This window comes from Macrotis lagotis, chromosome 8 (assembly GCF_037893015.1).
Source record: "Macrotis lagotis isolate mMagLag1 chromosome 8, bilby.v1.9.chrom.fasta, whole genome shotgun sequence".
In the NCBI taxonomy this organism is placed as follows: domain Eukaryota; kingdom Metazoa; phylum Chordata; class Mammalia; order Peramelemorphia; family Peramelidae; genus Macrotis; species Macrotis lagotis.
In genome coordinates, this window is record NC_133665.1 from 21,338,630 (window position 1) to 21,360,602 (window position 21,973).

Sequence of the window (21,973 nt, forward strand, 5' to 3'; positions counted from 1 at the left end):
TTCCAGAACTATCAGATAAAAGATAAAATCCTGCAAGCAGCCATAGAGAAACAATTTAGATACCAAGAAACCCCAGTAAGGATTGCACAGGACCTGGCTGCATCAGCATTAAGGGATCAAAGGGCCTGGAATATACTATTCTGAAGAGCAAGGGAGCTTGGAATGCAGCCAAGAATCCATTATCTGGCAAAACTGAGCCTTCTCTTCCAGGGGAAAAGATGGACATTTAATGAAATAAGAGACTTCCAACTTTTCCTGATGAAAAGACCAGTGCTATATAGAAAATCTGGACTTCTACCAGGAGACTCAGGAGACACATGAAAAGGTTTAAAAAAAGGTACAGAAAAAAAACCTGCTATCCAATAAAATGAAACTGACTATATCCCTACCTGGGAGGAAGATTCTCATAACTCTCAAGAACTGAAACTCTATTAGAGAGAATATACTTAGCCAGAAGTGATGGACACATGACTTATCCATAACTCTAATAGAAAGATTTAAAAAAAGGGGAAAGGGAGGGGGAAGAGGGACTAACAGAAGGAAGAAGGGGCAAAGGGAAAGGGGAAAGAAAGGAGAAGGGGGTTGGATACAGGGGGGCAAACACACTGAAGGTGGTGATATTCAGAAACAAAATACTGGGGAATATGTATAAAGTGATAAAAAGGAAAAATATGAATAGAGGAAAGATAGCATGAAGGGAAATAAAGAGTTAGTAATTATAACTTTGAATGTGAATGGGATGAACTCTTCCATAAAACATAAGCAAATAGCAGACTGGATTAAAAACCAGAATTCTACAATATGCTGCTTACAAGAAACTAATTTGAAAAGAGAGATACATACAGAGTAAAGGTAAAAGGTTGGAGCAAAATATGTTTTGCTTCAGCTGAAGTGAAAAAAGTAGGGGGTAGCAATCCTCATCCCAGACAAAACAACTGCAAAAATAGATCTCATTAAAAGAGACAAGGAAGGAAATTATATACTCCTAAAAGTTACCATAGACAATGATGCAATTTCAATACTAAATATGTATGCACCAAGTGGTATTGTATCCAAATTATTAGAGGAGAAGTCGAATGAGTTACAAGAAAACATAGCAAAACTGTACTGCTGGGAGATCTCAACCTCCCACCCTCAGATTTAGATAACTCTAACCAAAAAATAAACAAGAAGGAAGTTAAGGAGGTAAATAGAAAATTAGAAAACCTAGACATGGTAGACCTTTGGAGAAAATGGATGGAAATAGAAAGGAAAATACTTTTTTTCTGCAGTACATGGCATTTACACAAATATTGACCATGTACTAGGGCATAGAAACCTAATACCAAATGCAGAAAGGCAGAAATAGAGAATACATCCTTCTCAGATCATAATGTATTAAAAAATCACATGCAATAATGGACTGGGGAGAGATAGACCTAAAACTAATTAGAAACTAAGTAACCTCATTTTAAAGAATGAGTGGATCTGGGGAGGCTAGGTAGCACAGTGGATAAAGCACCGGCCCTGGGGTCCTGAGTACCTGGGTTCAAATCCGGTCTCACACTTAATAATTACCTAGCTGTATGGCCTTGGGCAAACCACTTAACCCCATTTGCCTTGCAAAAAAAAAAGAATGAGTGGATCAAACAACAAATCATAGAAAGAATTCATGATTTCATCCTAGTTAATGACAAAAAAAACCAAGACAACCTACCAAAATTTATGGGATATAGTCAAGGCAGTTGTCAGAGAATATATTATATCTTTAAAAGCTTACATGAATAAATTGGAGAAAGAGGAAATCAATGAACTAAATATGCAACTCAAAAAATTAGAGAAAAAACAAATTAAAAAGCCTCCAATTAAATACCAAATTAGAAATTCTAAAAATTTAAGCAGAAATTAATAAAATCAAGAGCAAGAAAACTAATAAGCAAAACCAAAAGTTGGTTTTATGAAAAAACCTATAAAATTGATAAACCTCTGTTTAATTTGATTTAAAAAAAAGAAAGTAGAAAACCAAAATATCAGTATCAAAAATGAAAAAGGTGAACTCACCACCAATGGGGAGGAAATTAAAGTAATAATTTGAAATTATTTTGCCCAACTGTATGCTAATAAATTTGATAATCTAAGTGAAATGGATGAATATTCACAAAAATATAAGTTGCCTAGGTTAAATAAAGAGAGAATTAAATACTTAAATAACCCTATCTCAGAAAAAGAAATTCGACAAGCTATTATTGAACTCACTAAGAAAAAATCTACCAGGCCAGACGAATTCACAAGTGAATTCTATCAAACATTTAAGGAACAATTGCTTCCAATTCTATATAAACTCTTTGGCAAAATAGGTGAGGATGGAACTCTGCCTCACTCTTTCTATGACACCAATGTGATGGTGATACCTAAACCAGAAAGAGTTAAAACAGAGAAATAAAATTATAGACCTAACTCCCTGATGAATATAGATGCCAAAATCTTAAATAAAATCTTAGCCAAGCAATTAACAGCAAGTTATCACTAGTATAATACACTATGACCAAGCAGGTTTTATCCCAGGAATGCAGCGTTAGTTCAATATTAGGGGAACTGTTAGTTTAAATAACTATATCAATAACAAACCCAACAGAAATCCTATGACTATATCCATAGATACTGAAAAAGTCTTTGACAAAATACAACACCCATTCCTATTGAAAACATTAGAGAGCATAGGAATAAATGGATTGTTCCTTAGAATGATGAACAGTATCTATCTGAAACCATCAACAAGCATTATATGCAAAGGGGATAGGCTAAAGGCATTCCCAATAAGATCAAGAGTGAAACAAGAATGCCCATTATCACCACTAACTATTCAATATTGTGTTAGAAACATTAGCTTCAACAATAAGAGAAGAAAAAGAAATTAAAAGAATTAGAACTGGGAAGGAAGAAACAAAATTCTCACTCTTTGCAGATGACATGATAGTACACCTAGAGAATACCAAAAAAATCATCTAAAAAACTACTAGAAATAATTAACAACTTTAGCAAAGTCACAGGTTATAAAATAAACCCTCATAAATCCTCAACATTTCTACATATGACTAGCAAGATGCAGCAGAAAGAGCTAGAAAGAGAATTCTCAAAGTAACCTCAGACAATATAAAATACCTGGGAATCTATTTGCCAAGGAAGACTCAAAAACTTTTTGAAGACAATTACAAAACACTTCTCACACAAATAAAATCAGCAAACATCAACTGCTCATGGATAAGCTGAGCTAATATAATAAAAATGACAATTCTATCAAAACTAAATTACCTGTTTAGTGCCTTACCAATCAAAATTCCAAAAAATTAATTTAATGAGTTAGGAAAAGTTGTAAGTAAATTCAAATGGAGAAATAAAAAGTCAAGAATTTCCAGGGATTTAATGGGGGGGGAAAGTGCAAAAGACATTGGCTTAGCCCTACCAGCTCTAAAATTATATTATAAAGCATCAGTCATCAAAACTGTCTGTTATTGGATTGGTCGAATAGACTAGATGCAAAAGAGATAGCAGGAAATGATTATAGTAATTTGCTGTTTGATAAACCCAGAAAGTCCAGCTTTTGGGATAAAAACTCTCTCTTCAATAAAAACTGTTGGGAAAATTGGAAGTTAGTATGGAAGAAACTTGAATTAGACCAACACCTCGCACCCTATACCAAGATAAGATCCAAATAGATACAGGATTTAGACATAAAAAGCAATATTACGAGCAAACTAGGAGATCAAGGAATTGTTTACCTGTCAAATCTATGTAAAGGGAAATGGTTTATGACCCACTGAAGAGATGGAGAACATCATTAAAAACTAGATAATTTTGATTACATTAAATTAAAAAGATTGTGCACAGACAAATCCACTGTAACCAAGATCAAAAGAAATGTAGTAAATTGGGAAATAATTTTTACAGCTATTATTTCTGACAAAGGACTCATTTCTAAAATATACAGAGAACTGAGTCAAATTTTTTAAAAAACAAGCCATTCCCCAATTGATAAATGGTCAAAGGATATGCAAAGGCAATTCACAGATGAGGAAATCATATGTCATATGTCATAGTCATATGAAAAATTGCTCTAAATTATTATTGATTAGAGGAATGCAAATTAAAACATCTCTGAGGTACTACTTCACACCTCTCAGACTGGGTGATATGACCAGAAAGGACAATGATCAATGTTGGAAGGGATGTGGGAAATCTGGGACACTAATGTATTGTTGGTAGAATTATGAACTCATCCAACCTTTATGGAGAACAATATGGAATTATGCCCAAAGAGCAATAAAAATGTGCATACTCTTTGATCCAGCAATACCATTACTGGGTCCATACCCTGAAGAGATCATGGAAAAGGGTAAAAACATAGCTTGTACAAAAATATTCATAGCAGCCCTGTTTGTAGTGGCAAAGATTTGGAAATTGAGTGAATGTCCATCAATTAGGGAATGGCTGAACAAATTGTTGTACATGTATGTTATGGAACACTATTGTTCTGTTAGAAACCAGGAGGGATGGGAATTCAGGGAATCCTGGAAGGATTTGCATGAATAGATGCTGAGTGAGATAAGCAGAGCCAGAAGAACATTATACATCCTAACAGCAACACAAGGGTAATGATCAACCTTAATGGACTTGCTCATTCCATCAGTGCAACAATCAGGGACAATCTGTAATGGAGAATATCATCTATATTCAAAGAATTTGAGTGAGGGGAATATTGTGCTAAGTCACCAACCACATTTTCTCCTCAAGAGTCATCTAGATCCAGTGGCCAATAGAAAGCTTAGAAAGATGAAAAAAAATTTGAGGATATCTGACTTTTTTAAACCATCCAGGTTTAATATAAGGAAAGTATTTTGCAATCTGTAATGAGTCATATAAATATCGGTTATTTCTATGCAAACAATTTGAATTCTGTTAGGTCCATAACTTTCCTGAATTATGTTCATTATACAACCTTTCCAACAACCATTACCATTGATCTTTCCATGATAACTTGATTAACTGATTGGACTATGGCTAGTATAATCCTACTGTTTCCTGTGACTCAGAGATCACATTTTTTGAGGCAAAAATAATGCCTTTCTTTCCCTTCTGCATCTTTCTGAAACTCTAATATATATCAACTGATCTCTTCCTTAATACACAGTGGTCTCTAGGTCTCCTAGAGACCACTGTGTCAGATTCTGCCTCTTTTCTCTTATAGAAACTTATATATTTCTAGAGAATAACTCAGTCTGAGCTGAGTGCTTTAGTGTTAATTATTCCTTCTCTGATTCTTTCAGGCACAGTCAGAGAGAAAAGATAGGCATACTATATGTTCCCCTTTGTCATTTTCATGCCCTCCTACTATCACCATTCATCACCTCCTCCCTTCCTAAAACTATGGCTCAAAAATAACTAGTAACAGTTATATACTTCATTATTTCTGTTTTCTAGGTTACTTCCAGCTTTCTTGAGGATTTTTAGTTCTTGTTTTACAGTTTATTTCTCTCCTCTGTCATATTTAGGGACTTAAATAGTCATATTAAAATACCTCCCAATATTTTCACCTTCCAATTCATCATCTTTCTCAACTCCCTTCACCTTTGCTTTTCCTCTACTTTACATACCTCTCAGATGACTGATCACTCTTAGCCCTTACCAAACCACAAAACTAGCTTCATGACACCAAACTTCAAAAATCCCTTTACTGATGATAATTCCATTCTCTTACAGCTTCATCAGACTTGTTAATCCTTATACTGACTCTTCCACCTCACAGTAACTTCCATTCTCTCAATCTCTCCCTAATCTACCCACATGCCACTCCTATTCTGACCTCACTTTCTTCCATTCATACCTTTGATTTTATAGTTAGTGAATTTAATTATGCATTGTCCTCCATCTGTGAATCTCTTGCCCTTTAGTACATTCCATACCCCCTAATTCTTAGCCATCCATTAACCTCCATTCCTATTTTGCTGCTAAAAAAAAATGAAGGAAATCACAAAATCCTCTCCATTGGGTCCATTACCAATTAATGCTGTCTAATTCTAACTGTTCTTTCAATGCTGACCAACAATCCCTTCTTCTCTGATTACTCCACATCATTCCCAGAAGTGAGGACTTTCTCTTTTGACCTTCACTGTTACCACCTAATCTGTTCCCTTTTAGATGATGATAGTGACTCCCACTTGACTAAAAAAATCAAGGGCACCTTTTGTAAGCTCCTTCATCTCCCTTATTCTCCACTTTAACCTTTCAATAGAAGCAGGAAGGTGACAGAGATGATCAAACACTGTGTCTGTAATCTAGAAGACCTGAATTCAAATATGGCCTCAGACACTTTCTATCTTTGTGATTCTAGAATCTAGGCAAGTCATTTAACCTCCCTTGATGTCAGTTTCCTCCACTCTAAAATGAGGGATAACAATAGTCCCTATGCCCAATGCTGTGAAGATCAATTAAGATAATATTTGTGTAATGCCTGACTCATAGTAACTAGAGTTATATAAATGTTAGCTAGTATAATCATCATCATCATATTAAGAACTCCTTCCTCCTTTTCCTTCCCTAAGTATTAAAGTTCCTTTCATATCATCCAGTCTCTAAAGGTGATAGGGCCCTATCCAAGTAAAATAACCACTCTTCTAATGCCTTAGATCCCATATCCTACTGTCTTTTTGTGGAACTTGTTTCAAACATTTTTCTCATTTTCAATTCTATCTTGACAGACTAGTTCCTTCCCTGAAGCCTACAAAGATGATTAGGTCAGTCTTATCCTGAAAAAAAGAATCCCCTCAAGTCATCATCCTTTGTATGTAGTATTTCTTTTCAATTTAAATTCCTAGACTATCAGACTGCCTTGGGGGGGGGGGGGGGTTGGAGGGGGAGATTGTAAAATTAAAAAAAAATTAAAAATATAAAATAAATTCCTAGAGTTATCTCTACTTGCTGACTTCTCTTCCTCCCTGTCTACTCACTTTTCAATCCTTTGTTATATTGCCTAAAAGTCTATCACCCTATAGAAACTCTTTTCTTAAAAGTTACAGCTGATCTCTTCTCTGAGTGCTTTTACTTAGTCCTAATCTTTCTTGAGTTCTCTTCAACTTTTAATACTGTTGATCATCTCCTCTGCCTGGATATTTAATTCTATAACATTCCTCTCTCCTGGCTCCTCTTCAACCTCTCTGGCCATTCTTTTATAATTCCCTTTGCTAGTTCATCATACTACTTCCACACATGAATGTCCCTGATTGCTATAAAATGGGGATAATAACAGCATTTACTTCACAATGTTTCAATGAGGACCAAATGAAATAATATACAAAACATTAAAACATTATATAAATTTAGGGTGGTTAGGTAGCTCAGTGGATAGAACACCAGTCCTGGAGTCAGGATTACCTGAGTTCAAATCCAGCCTTAATAATTACTTAGCTGTGTGACCTTGGGCAAGTCACTTAACCCCACTGCCTTGCAAAAAACCTAAAAAAATTTATATAAATTTCACCCATCATAATTAGCATTATTATTGCTCTTTTCTGAGCATTCTTCTCAATGTAAATTCCTTTGTAGTTTAGATTGAGCTTCTGTGGGCTCAACTATTATCTCTACATAGGATGACTCCAAAATCTGTATATTGAGTCCTAAATTCTCTCTTGAAGTCTAGATCTGTGTTGCCAGTTTCTTGCTGGACAATCCAACCAGGTATTTCAAACTAAATCTATCTAAATAGGAAATATTCTCCTGTCTGTTAAGGGTAACATTATCCTTCCAGTCATTCCAATTTTTAACATTGGAATCTTCTCTGATTTTTCTCCCTTACCCTACCCCAGAGTCAGTTAATTGTCAAAAACTGTTGGTTTTATTTCCTCTCTTGGACCCATCCCCATACTTCTACTCACACAACCACCATCCTAATTTACTAAATCTCATTTGGTCTACTGTAATGACCCTCATTTGATAATCTCTGAGCCCCCCCCTTCAATTCACCTTCCTTATAGCTGCCAAAAGTAGATACCTATAGTACAGATGTGACCATGCCATTCTGTTTTCCAAGGGCCTTCAGAAACTCCTTATTTCCTTTGGTAGAAAATACTACTCCACCTGAAATAAAAGATACTCTGCCATCTTAACTTTCCATCCCTTAGTTCTTTTAAATGTTTTAGGTTTTGACCAAATTTGATATTGTATTTTCCTGATGCTATCCATTCATACAAACCATTCCATATCTAGAATTCATCTCCTTCTCATTTCTTCATCAAAGATCTCTGCTTTTCCTTCATAACTTAATACAAGTATCAATTCCCCTTTGAATATTTCCCGTTCCCCCATTCCTCAGGCATGTTCTTACTCTCACTTTCTTCAAATTATCTATAATTTACTTATCTGAGCACATAATATATCTGCCACTGTCCTCCCAAATAAAATGTTATTCTTTTTGAGCAAGGATTGTTCAATTATTACTTTATCTCTAGTGTCCAGCACATGTTATACAACTTAGGTGCTTAACATGAGTTTATTGAGCTAGAACAAATCTTTTATGAATTAATTGAATTATGAACCACTATATTTATATTTTTTCATTATATATTTTCTGAGTCAGATGTGGAAGTTCCTCAAATCACCTGTCCTAAAGACATTGAAGCCAAGACTCTAGAACAACAAGACTCTGCTAATATTTCTTGGGTTGTACCAACAGCAAAAGATAACTCTGGTGAAGAGGTAAGATATACATATTGAGAGAGCCCTTTTTCATATGATTTTAAACCACCTGAAGATGTTCTTTTATTTATCTGGTGTTTGCATTACATGCTTGTGTCAACCTGTGTTTTGTTGCATACTCTGAAAGAAAAATAATCTTTTTGAGATGAAAAATTGGTAATACAAGTATCAACATCTAGTTGGTAATACAAATTTAAAACAACTGTCTTAATGAATTTTCTATCTTATCTAACTTGAATTATTCTTTTTTTAAAGAAAGATTTTATTTATTTTGAGTTTAACAATTTTTTCCCTATTCTTGCTTCCCTCCCCTCACCCCCCACAGAAGGCAGTCTGTTAGTCATTACATTGTTTCCATGGTATACATTGATCTAAGTTGAATGTGATGAGAGAGAAATCATATCCTTATGGAAGAAAAATAAGATATGAGATAGCAAAATTACATAATAAGATAACAGGTTTTTTTTTTCCCTAAATTGAAGGTAATAGTCTTTGGTCTTTGTTCAAACTCCACAATGCTTTCTCTGGATATAGATGGTATTCTCCATTGTATATAGCCCCAAATTGTCCCTGATTGTTGCACTGATGGAATGAGTAAGTCCATCAAGATTGATCATCACTCCCATATTGCTGTTAGGGTGTACAATGTTTTTCTGGTTCTGCTCATCTTGCTCAGCAATTCTTCCAGGTTTCTCTGAATTCCTATCCCTCTTGATTTCTAAAAGAACAATAGTGTTCCATGACATACATATACCACAATTTGTTAAGCCATTCCCTAATTGAAAGACATTCACTTAATTTCTAATTCTTTGCACCACAAACAATACTGCTATGAATATTTTTATACAATTAAATTATTCTTTAAGCAAAATTATTTGATGAGGAAATTCAAGGTTTAAAAATCTTGAAAGGGATCATAAAAAGAGGTTTAGATTATTTTAGAAATCCCCTCATTACCCCATATGAAAAAGAATATTATTTGGCACAACTTTCTGACATAAATACAATATTTTACATGTAATTGTGTGTAATGATCTGTCAGATGTTAGTTTAATCCAGAATTTTAAATGTGTCTTTGAATCTATCCTGATAATGCTTACATTTAGGAGAGAAAATTCCACCTTACATTTACCTGCAATTAGACACACTTTCATTATAAGTCAATCTGCTTTTCAGGGAAGATTTGGCAATTTGGGATTGTAGCAGACATTATTTGCTTTGAAATATGAATTATACAGATTCATCAACAATTCATTGACATTTTTAAGTCAAATGGAATTAGAATATCAAAATGAGTTCTCATAAGAAAAATATAGTCAGACTGGGACATGGTTTGGAAGGCCAATTTTCTAGTCCCCGTTTCCCTATTTTCTGTCTAATTTTTAATACATATGTTTATATATATATATATATATATATATATATATATAAAATGTGTGTATACAAGCATAATATATGTACATGAATGTATGTGTGTATATGTTCACACATGCTTACATATATGTATATTTCACAGTGGTCTAAAACATATCCTCATTCATAAAATAAATATGATAAAGTCTAATTACTCAGAATAACAATGATTTATCATAGTTATAACCTTCAGCTCTTAGAGGAAATATACTATATAAGTAAAAGATGGGATTATTTCTCAAAATGGACATTCAGACAAAATTTTAACAAGAATTTTTAGAAATTATTCATTCTTTTCACAATTCAAGTTTTAGTTGAAATTAAACACAATAAATTTAAAGTGTATTGAAATATGTTTTTAAAGAATACATTGTACTATCAGTGTTGAATTTAAATATAAAGGAAAAAAACCCTTACTTATTTCCAAAAGGTATCGATTCATGTTACTCCAGCTTTTACACCTCCTTACCTTTTCCCAATTGGAGAGGTTGCTATCACATATACAGCAGTTGACCAGTCCAGAAACCAAGCTCGTTGTACTTTCATTGTCAAGGTTATTGGTAAGTCCTCTTCAGAAATATTTGGATGAAGTTCTAAAAGTGACCTAGAATCTATTTTCCATTTTCCTTTTTTATCTTGTAGCAATAAATTCCAGCCTTCCTGAAAAATGAGACAAGTCACAGCCTATTATGAGATAATGAAAATTTACCTTACCTCTGTGCTAGATTGTGAAATGTTATATGACTATTTTAATTAATTTTTTATTTGAAGATTTTTAAAAAATTCTTGTAATAATGTGATAAAAGACTAGGGTAGAAATCTATCTCTAACCTTATGATTGTAGTTTTTGCATAGGGTAATGGATAGAGTAAGGAACATTTGAGATAAAAATTTATCTATGACACATGCTAGTTGTGTGTCTAAGGTCAAGCCTCTTAACTTTTAGTGATCCAGGCAGCTCTCTGGCATTACAAGTTATAGAAGACTTGATGATTTGCTTCAGAAGAGTAAATTCCCTTATGAGAAATTTCCTACTTGCTAGTGATAAATTCACTGATCTGCCTTCATGACAATTTTCTCAAATAAAAGCACCTGAAAATTTTTGTGAGCAATTAGTCCCTCATTAGTTATGATTCCAAGGCTTTTTAAAATTTACATTTTCATTAGGGCAGGAAAATACATTGGCTTTGATTCATTTAAAAACAATCCACTGAAATTAGGTCAAAAATACAATTCTAAGAAGTACCTGCCAAAATTTTTGTGTTTTCCATATGGAAAGAAAATTAGCTCCATAGTCATCAACTTGGAATGTGGATCAGTTTGCAGTAGGTTTGAATAAAACTGTAAGCTAGAAGATGTAGAAACCTGTAGTACAGGTATTGTACTTTTTCTATTCAGATACCTTTTAGAGCAGGATAGACAGTTAAGCTGGTGCATCTGCTGACCTCAGCCCAACCCTGATTTGACTGCATGGTGACTTAACTGAACTGTTGCTATTTTAAAAAAGGGTATCTACTAGTTTGAATTTGTATTTCATTTTTAAAATGTTGAATCAACATGATTTTGTTGGTTTGGGGGAGTTTTGGAGTGGGAGAAGAAAAAAATCTTATTCATGGATTGTTTTTTAAATGGCACACAGTCAATAGATCTAAGGAAGATTTAAAGGAAAACACGAACAATTAATACACAAGATGAAAAGACCTATTGTTGTTATGGTACATCAGTAGGGAAGTATCCATGCCAGGTAGTCTATTCTCAGAGTATGAATCTTTGATTTTTTTTTATAATTAACTGATTGGCTCTTACTATTTTTACATACACCTCTGACTCATACTTGCTTGACATATTTTAGGGACCTAGGCTACAGAAGTCATACAGGAAGAAAAATAACCAGTATGCTGTGAAAGTATAGAAAAAATAGTTTCATTCATTTTGCTTCTGATTGATTTAACTTGTTATTCATTCACTGTCTTTATTGTGTTAATAACTGAAATAGTGACTACTGGGAGGAAGTGAAGTAGTAATAAAAATACATGGTGTCATAAAGTTTAGATGCACATTCATAAGACTCAACTAATAAGTATCTGCCCTTTTGATGAAGTTAACATCCAACTCTTGATGTAAAAATTGTCCCTCATGCTTAACCTTGGTGTTAGGAAATAATTGAAGAGCACTGGACTTAGATCAGAGGAGCTGGATTCAGATCCATCTCTGACTTTTACTCCCTGTGTGTCCTTGTTCATGTAACTGGAACTTTCTTAATCTCCTTTTCCTCATTCATAAAGTGGGAATGATTGGACCAGCTGACTTCTAAAATCATGTCTCATTTCTAAATCTAGAATTTTAAATGACTGAGAAGCAACATAAAGAATAGAGGTATCCAAACATGGAATGGACTGCCTAGAGAGATAGTAGCATCCTATCAAGAGTGATCTCTGATCAAAATTGGATGCCTGCCCACTCTTTATGTTTTAGAGAGGCTTCTTGTTCATGTCTGGATAGACTTTCAATTTTCTGTGCTTCTGTGACTCCAGATTCTGATCTAAAGTGTTAAGGATGGAGGAAGGATTTCAGACTAGAAAGGGCCTTGCTACAGGTAGCATCTGAAAGTCTACTAGCTGCTTCAGGACTGCTGCAGCCCCATCCCCATGCAATCTATGCCAAAGCAACTGAAGAATCAGAGACATTGTCAATGTATAACTCATCCCATCTATAAAGAGTGTAATTCATACCCCTGTAAAGAAAATGAAATAAGGACCTACCCTTCAATCCCCCAGAATTTTTCTCTTCACAAAAATTGTTAATCTAGTTACATATTTATCTACACAAAGGGACAAAAATTATATAACATACCCTAGGGGTTTATAAATTAGCCTGTATGCCATAGGTTAGAGAGTCTAGCTCTCTAGCAATTTATCTGAAACAAAACACTGGCTCAGGTTAAAGTTCCTGGGTTCAAATCTTACTCCTGATGCTTGCTATTTGTGCAATATTGGGCAAATTACTTACCATTTCTGGATCTTAGTTTCCTCATGCATAAGATGTGAAGTTGGTCTCTTAGGTCCTATTTAGGCTCTAGCTCTTTGAGTCTATGGTCTTATAATCTTTTGATATTATGAACATGCAATCTTCTATAAAGCACCAACTCTGGATCAGGAGGACCTGAGTTCAAATAGCCTCAGATAATTACTAACTGTGAGTTCTCAATTGCCTGCAAATACACACATACATATACACAGTGGGGGAGGGAGACAGAGTCCTTATATTACCTACCCCACAGGGTTGTTATGAAGAAAGTAAATTCCTTCATTTTTTGGATTTTTGCAAGACAATGGGGTTAAGTGACTTGCCCAAGGTCACACAATTAAGCAGGTTTTAACTGTCCAAGGCCAGAATTGAACTCCATTCCTCCTTACTCCAGGGCTAGTGCTTTATCCATTTCACCACCTAACTCCCACTATTTTGTAAATTCTAAAGCTCTATATAAATGTGATTTTGTTATTAATATTGTTATTTTTATGCATATTGAACATTACTAGACCTACCCAATTATTTCCTCTTATTGTATTTCCACTGTCAAGGCCAAGATACTTTTTTTGATGGTCTCTCTTTCAGCAGACATAATGCGCCAATAATGTGGCTAAAATAACTACAACTACAAACAAAAAGAAAAATAGAGTCCACTGTTTGGATATGATATAGGGATTCTTCTTATGAGACATATGCAGGCTCTCATTCTTTCTTGTGGCTATTCCCCGCACTGTTTAGTCTGGAGTCTATGAATAACCCATTCAGTATTTAGTTTCTCTTTATGCTTTCATGTTCTTTAGATGTAGAACCACCTGTCATTGATAGGTGCCGATCCCCACCTCCAATCCAAGGCCCCAAGAAAGAGTATACAGCAATTTGGGATGAGCCTCAGTTCTCAGACAACTCAGGTAAGAGTACCATCATTTGCTTTTTAATTTTTTAAATGTGTTATTATCTGTCTTCACATAGTAAAAAAAAGAAGTAAATAGAAAGCAAATGGCAGTTGTTAGAGTCAACAGCAACAAAAATGGAAATACTTTAATGCAAGATGACACAATAAAAAGACCACTGGCCTTAGAAGGAAGTCAGTGGACTGGGCTTGTAGGCCCTGACTTTCAGTGATTTGCAATGTCAGTTTTGCCAATTTATTTTACTTCTCTTGGGATGTGTGTGTGTGTGTATATATATATATATATATATATATATATATATATATGTGTGTGTGTGTGTGTATCACACACACATACACATACACACATACGCACACACACATATTGAAGAGAGATTGGACTAAGTGATCTCTGATGCCTTCTCTCAGTCTGTCTTTCTGGATTTTTTGGTAATGACAAATTTTTTTTCTAAGTTGTGAAACATGAATACCCACTTGTATAATGATCAGTGCAGAGGCAATAAATATTTATTAAGTACCACTTATTTGCCAGTTAGTATGTATTATACTGCTGGAGATAGAAGGACAAAAATTAAACAAAATGGAAAAAAAAGGAAATTACTTTCAATCAGGAGAGGCATCATGTGGAGAGCTAATCTGTAAGTCACTGTTGGGTCCTGCTCTGTCTAAAGGTTTAAGATAATTTCCCAGGAAGCCAAGTAGTAGGGGAGCTGAGGATTTCTATGTCTATATCCTATCGTATATATAACATAGATTTCCTCCTTTGACAGGGAGTCCAAAAGCACTTGGGAGAATTAGGAAAAAAATTCATGCAGAAGAAGATATTTGAATGGAGTCAATGAGATAAACTAGGGATGTCCAGAGGCAAAGATGAGGAAGAGGTAGATTCCAGTCATTTGACAGACATGAGCAGACTAGGAAGAAGAAGCATGAGGATGTCTTCAGAGAGATGTTTGATTAGAAAAAGATGAAGGCTGGTCAGGTAGCTTGAAGAAGAGTCATCTAATGGGCAGATAGACCAAGTAATCCCCCAATTTTAACATCAAGAGACCTAAAGAAAAGCTTTCAGAACAATGCAGATATCCTTTGTGGACAATTTAAGGGAGAATCTGGAAGAAATCACAGAAGATGAGTGGACAAAGTTGAATTGTATAAAAGAATACTGGAAAGTGTACATATGTAGATGAGATTACAGACCTATTGAAAATGCATCATGAACATACTGAACTTGGAAATCCTGTCTCAAATAGTGATCCTGGACAAGTCATTGAGGTCTCTTAGTCTCAGTTCCTCAGAGGTTAAACTAAATGGTCTCTAAATTCCACTCCAATATAAAATCTTACTTTCTGATCACTAATAATACCTGTTGATGCTACTTTCCAAGAATTAACCTCTAATTATGTACATTATTGAATATCTGAGAAAATGTATACTCCTTAGAGGTAGTGACTGTGCAATAAATAAGCCATACTTTTCTGTAACCACTAGGGTCTAACATAGTGCCATGTACTAGGCTGTATTTATACAAATTCAGTGGAAAGATACATTATAACACAACCACAACAAAATGAGCAAGTGCCCATTGTGTTGATGCTGTAGAGAGACAATATTTTCCATGGCAAGTATTAAGTAAACAACAGTAAATCCTAAACCTTTCCTACTCTTGCTCTTTTTTGTTGTTTCTAGGAACTTTACTGAGTATCACTAGAAGTCATTCCCCAGGGGATCTCTTTCCCCAAGGAAGAACCACAATACAATATACAGCCACTGATCCTTCTGGCAATAACAGGACATGTGAGATTTATGTTGTCATCAAAGGTATGTATTGTCCCTGCAAGGTGTCAAGTCAAAAAATACTTATTAAGTACCTACTATGTGTCATTAACTTTTCTAAACACTGAAAATGTGCCCTCCCCAAAAAAAGTTCCTATTTCATGAACTCACAATTTAATAGAGGAGTCAACATTTAAATGAATTTATACCAAAAACAAACAACCTACATATGAGAGATTTAAAAAAAGGCACTAGAAGTAAGAGATTTGGGACAAATCTCCTATAGAAAGACTTTAATCTGAGACTTTAAGGAAACTAAAGAGTTCTTGAGAGAGAGAGAGTTCTAGGCATGGAGGACAGCCAGCAAAAATGTCTATTTTCCATACAGTGTCATGTGCAATAAACAGTCAGGAAGTCAGGAAGCATAGCATATAGAATAATAAGGTATAAAAAGTCAAAGAACCAAATTTTAAAAGGCTTCAAAAACTCATGGAGTTTATGTATAATCCTGTAGGTATTAGGGGACTATCGAAGTTTGTTGAGAGGCTAAATGGTCAGTTCTGTGCTTTAGGAAGATCTGTCAACTGAGTGGAGTATGGACTAAACGTAGTTTGTATTTGGGTCAGTGTTTTTTCTTTATCAGGAATTTTCTATTTTATTAAATATGAATTTTTTCCCTGTGTAATTATACTCAGTTTTGCTGAGTAAATTATTCTTAGTTGTAATCCTAGTTCTGCTAGGATTTTCTGAAATATTTCTGAAATATTACTCTGCTCCTTTATCATGGTAGCTGCTAGATTTTGTATGATCCTGACTATTAGTTTTTGAAAAGTTTCTTTCTGGCTACTTTCAGGATTTTCTCTCTGACATGGAGCTCTGGAATTTGGTTATAATATTATAGGAAGTTTTCATTTAAGGCTCTCTTTCAGGTAATGATCAGTGGAGTCTTCCAATTTTCATTTGCCCTCTGATTCCAAAACTACTGGAAGTAGTTTTGTTTTATAATTACTTAAAATATGATCTAAACAAATACTCTTTTTTGATTGTTTTTTGATCACTGTTCATATCTAGATGTCTGATTTCCTTGTCGTCAGATGCCTTCCATCAACTTTTCATCATATATATTCTCTCATGGAAATACAAAGAAATAGTATCATTCTCATAATAATTATGATCTCTATTTGATCATATCATACCTTCATTTGAAGGAGAGTTGACAGAGACTGAAAAATTCATTTCTCTACCCCAGAGTTCTATCCAGATTGTTTTTAATTTTAATGAGGGAATGTCAACAACAACTTTTTCAACCCAGGAGCTCTTAGAGCTGTTCTTAAACATAAAAGCATACAGCACCCAATTATCCAAGCTTAGCTACTTTTTAGTAGCATGTAGAAAAGAAAATATTTTTCTACCTTTAGCTCTAAGAATTCAATGTGAGCCTTTTTTTCCCATTTGTTTGTTTGAATTTTTTTCACAGAGTAAAGTGACTTGCCCAAGGTCACTCAGCTAGTAGGTATTGAGGGCCTGAGGCCATATTTGAACTCAGATCCTCTGGATTCCAGGGCTGGTGCTCTATCCTCTGCACCACTAAACTGCCCCATGTGAGCCCTTTTTTTAGGAATGGTGGGAAAATAAGAAGATAAACACCTTTTGAAAAGTTCAGAGTCAGTATTTAAACTTGCATTTGTAAAACTTAAAGTATCATGTCAGGAGAAATAAAAGGAGGAATAACAATAGTGATAGTTATATCAATATTATTATAGAATGTTCTCTCCGTGGGGCTGGGGCTAGGTTTTTGCCTTTCTTTGCATATTCAGACACACTTCTTCACACCTAGTAGGTCTTAATAAGGACTTGTTGAGTGATTGTTGGTTGGATATAATTAGAGTATATTTTTTGCTTAAGGTTCTCCCTGTGAGATTCCATTCACTCCTGTTAATGGAGATTTCATATGTACCAATGACAGTGCTGGTATTAATTGCACATTAAGTTGCCTAGAAGGCTACGATTTTACAGAAGGATCTGCTGAAAAATATTACTGTGCCTATGAAGATGGAATCTGGAGACCTCCATATTCTACTGAATGGCCAGACTGTGCTGGTAAGTTTACTTTGGATTAATTTCTATCATGATAAAAATGTTTTTCTGGAGTACTTAAAAATTTGTATTTAGAGGAATGTTATTTTCCCCTAAGAAGAAATATTGCTGGATGGGAGGAACATTGGAGGGCAAAGCCAAGACTGGGAATAAGAAATGTAGGCCAAGGCTCCTAGGCATAAAACACAGGGGTACAATGAGGCACACCTTTAATAATTACTTTTTATTTTATTATAAATGCTTTTACTTTTCATGTTCCTCTCCATTATGTATAGGTATATTTTGTGATTATATGAATATTTGTTTTGTATTCTTGCTTTTGTGATTCTGGACAAGTCATATAATCTTTCAGTGTTACTAGAAACTGTAAGACTATGAATTATGGAATAATTGTCAATCTGCAACAGTTGTGGAAATTTCCCCATTGGGTATACCCTATACATAGCTGGTTTTGATTATATTTTTTGCCTATGTTCTCATGAATGTCCAAACCCTCAGTGAAAAGTGATAGATATGGGATACAATTTTAATCACCACCACCACCACCACCACCACCACCACCACCACCACCACCCCAGGGTATAGAGAGGCTTCATTATGTCTCAAATTCTAATCCCATCTCTGGTTGTCCTGATTCATATCTGGCCACTGGACCTAGATGCTATGAAGGAGAAAATGAGACTGGTGACTTTCCACAGCACCTCCTCACTTAAATCCAATTCACTTGTTTGTCATGGCATCACCTCCTTGAGGTCATGATCACTTTCACAATCAAAGGCAAATTACAATAACAATTTCTAGTCCCATTGGCACAAATGAGAGGGAATTCCTCTATGCCATTAAAGAACCTACTACTGACTCTAGGAATCTGTAGCATTGTACACTTTCCCTTTCTGTTAAAGGGTCCATATGCTTCTTACTCTACCTAGAATAGGGATTAGATTTTCTCAGACTCGACTTGCTAACCACCCCTCCCTCACCCTCCAATCAGCACTTCAGGTTAAGATTTACTTGAAGCATAAGTTTGGGCTCTCATGTGAAGTTATCCCCAAAGGAGAAAATAGAAAGACATTCAATGTACAATATACATCAGGTAAGGAACAGGTTTAATTTCTACACACAAAAAGAACATATCACAAAAAAGTATATACAAGCATGAATTGACAGAAAAACATAAACTAAACAAGTAGAAATTTAACTACTGTTATACTCTGCCAGAAAGTCAATTCTAAAATCTTATCTAAAACCTTAGTAAGACAGCAAGACATCTGATCAGGTATTTCAAATTTCACCTCAGCTCTGCACTGTGTTTCTCAAAATCCATGTCTTCTGACAAGTTGTATGTGGATTGGGTTTATCTTCAGGCCAGTGATCTTCAAGAACAATGAAGTTGTTAAGGACTCCTCCCAAACTGCAGCTGACCTCAATAGAAAAGTCTAGATCTCTCAACCTCTTGAACATACAAGATAACTTCAAAACCTGGATGCATCCAGGATCAAGATACATTCATTTAAGAAAATAAATAAAGAAGAAGCAACCCCAAACCCAATATCAGACTTGCCTAGGCAGGTCATGGAATTTAGCTGCCATATATTCATGGTCATGGGATAACCAGAGTAGGGGACTAATTTACCATAATTTCTCCCTTTCTATGTAAATATATTTTCAATAAAATAATTATAATCAGATATCATAATTTTCCTTTGAAATAGAATATTTAGCCTACTCTATCTGGAATGTGTAAATAAAGCATTTCATCAACTGATCCAGTTTGGTCCTTTGAGATAGTATTAAATTCTGGTCCATTTTTAAGCAGCTTATCTTTTTTTTAGCCATGGTTTCCTTATCTATAAAATGAAAACAAGAATCTATGACTATGATAGTAAGAAAATCAATAGTCTTCTTCATAAAAGTGAAATATAATATGAAATTTTCAATCATGTTATTTACCATACCACTCACTGCCTTACAAGCCTTAGCTTCAGTATTACAGCTACAGAATTCACCTCTGAATAACAGATTAATAGAATTCAAAACTGGAAGAAGTCTGTACCTGAAGCATGAATATAAAATATTCTCAACAAAGAGCAAGTCAACCTAAACTGGGGAGCATCGATGGCTAAGAATTCTCTAATTTCCATGGTATCTCCTTCCATCTTGAGATAGATTCAATTAATAGGAAATTCTTTCATATGCTGAGACAAAAAATCTACAACTTCCCTTTATTAGTGATTGTTGTATCTTTTAAGGCCTGCAGAACAAAGCCAAACTTCTTGCAAAAATTTATATGAAGTATCCTTTTGAATATATCCACATAAAACAGGTGGATAAGATTTCTTGAATTCAGAAATTCCCAATCTGGAAAGTATTGGGAAAAATATTTACACTCCATTCTTAGGATGTTAAGCAGTTTAAGGAAATAATATGAAAATTATACAGGACTTTATTTCTTGTCATTACTAGAAGTATTCATGACATTAGGAGGTTGAAACTATAGGACTTTGGAATCTAACTCATCACTAGGTAGCTGTGCAGTTTAACTTTGCTCTTTGTTCATTTCCTAAGAAATAAGAATGGTTCTTAAATGTCATCTCTGGGTTTTGTAATGAACAGTGTGAGAAATAAAACATTAAAGTCATGTCATTTTGCATTAACTTCTTCCACATCAGAAGTCATCTGAAGTTAAAACCCCTACATTACAAAATCACTGACTAACAAAAACTACTTTTCCCCTACATTTTCTAGTAAATCGCTTTGCAAATCATGGATTCAAATCCTTTGAGATGCTCTACAAAACAACATCCTGTGATAACAATGATCTCCTCAAAAACTTTTCTAAAGCTTTTGAGACTACTCTTGGTGAAATGGTAGGTTAGTAGTATTCTTTTATTTTTTCTTTTAGTGTTTAAAGGATATTATTGAGAATTTTTCATAATAAAGTTTTCTGAGTTTTGCTTGATAATATACATCTTGAATAATTGCTCTAAAATTATTTTTCTGAGTTTCCCTTTCTTCAGTTGTGTTCCCTGTCATTAAGCATAAGTTTTAATCATGAATACTGAATTTCAGAAATTACCATAATTCATTTACTGCACAGTTAAGTGGTTGTTATGAGTCAGATGTTGTGTCAGGCACTAGAGACACAAAGAAAAAAAAATATGTGTGAATGTGTTTACATGTGTATGTATGTGTGTATGTAAATATGTATAATCCCTGACTCAATAAGTTTATATTCTATTGGAGAAAGGAGAGAAGTAACAATATGAAAAGAGAAGAGTATATACTGTGTATATAAAATATATGCAAAGTAGTTTCTGGGGGATAATTGTAAGGGGTCACTAGCAACTAGAAGAATCAGAATAGGTTTCTGGAGGAAGTGATATTTTATAAAATGATTTACTTAAAACTCATAGAAACATGAATGCTAAGATAATAAATTAGGATAGGAAATTTGAAGCAAAGCTATTTTTTCAATGTTTTTGTAATTGAAAAAAAAATGCTTCAACCTGGAAGGGTTTTGTTTGTGTTTGTTTATTTTTCATGAAAATCAACTTCCTGGATATTCTGTGGATCATAAGTTCTCATTTAAAACATTGCTGGTTCTCATTAAAATATTACTAGTTCAGAAAAAAAAATTGTCTCTTCAGTGACAGATAGGTGGCACAATGGATGGAGTGCTTGGTCTGAAATCAGGCTCATCTGCCTGAGTTCAAATCAGGTTTCAAAGACTTACCAGCTGGGTGACTCTGGGCAAGATCCTAACCCTGTTTGCCTCAGTTTCTTCATCTGAAAATGAACCAGAAAAGGAAATGACAAACCATTCCAGTATATCTATCAAGAAAATACCAAATGGGGTCACAAAGAGTCAAATACAACTGAAAGTCAAATAAAATTATTGAGCAATAAATTGAGCAAAAAATTGAGCAACAATAAAGTCTCTCCACCTATATTATAAGTTGATGGAGGGCAGGAATTATTTCTCAATTGTTATCTTCCATAGTGATGTGGAAGCAAGCATTTGAT

At 34.4% G+C, this 21,973-nt stretch overlaps 1 protein-coding gene across 2 annotated transcripts in view; it reads left to right on the forward strand.

Annotated features, from left to right (window-relative positions):
• The window catches only part of SVEP1 (sushi, von Willebrand factor type A, EGF and pentraxin domain containing 1), a 355,068-nt gene that overhangs the window by 178,455 nt on the left and 154,640 nt on the right, over nt 1-21,973 (forward strand). For both annotated transcript variants that reach the window (XM_074196498.1, XM_074196496.1), the window contains exons 8-13: nt 8,609-8,727; nt 10,571-10,700; nt 13,971-14,078; nt 15,767-15,898; nt 17,759-17,953; nt 20,696-20,817. In XM_074196498.1, coding sequence (XP_074052599.1) covers nt 8,609-8,727; nt 10,571-10,700; nt 13,971-14,078; nt 15,767-15,898; nt 17,759-17,953; nt 20,696-20,817 — 806 coding nt within the window. The remainder of the gene's footprint in view (nt 1-8,608; nt 8,728-10,570; nt 10,701-13,970; nt 14,079-15,766; nt 15,899-17,758; nt 17,954-20,695; nt 20,818-21,973) is intronic.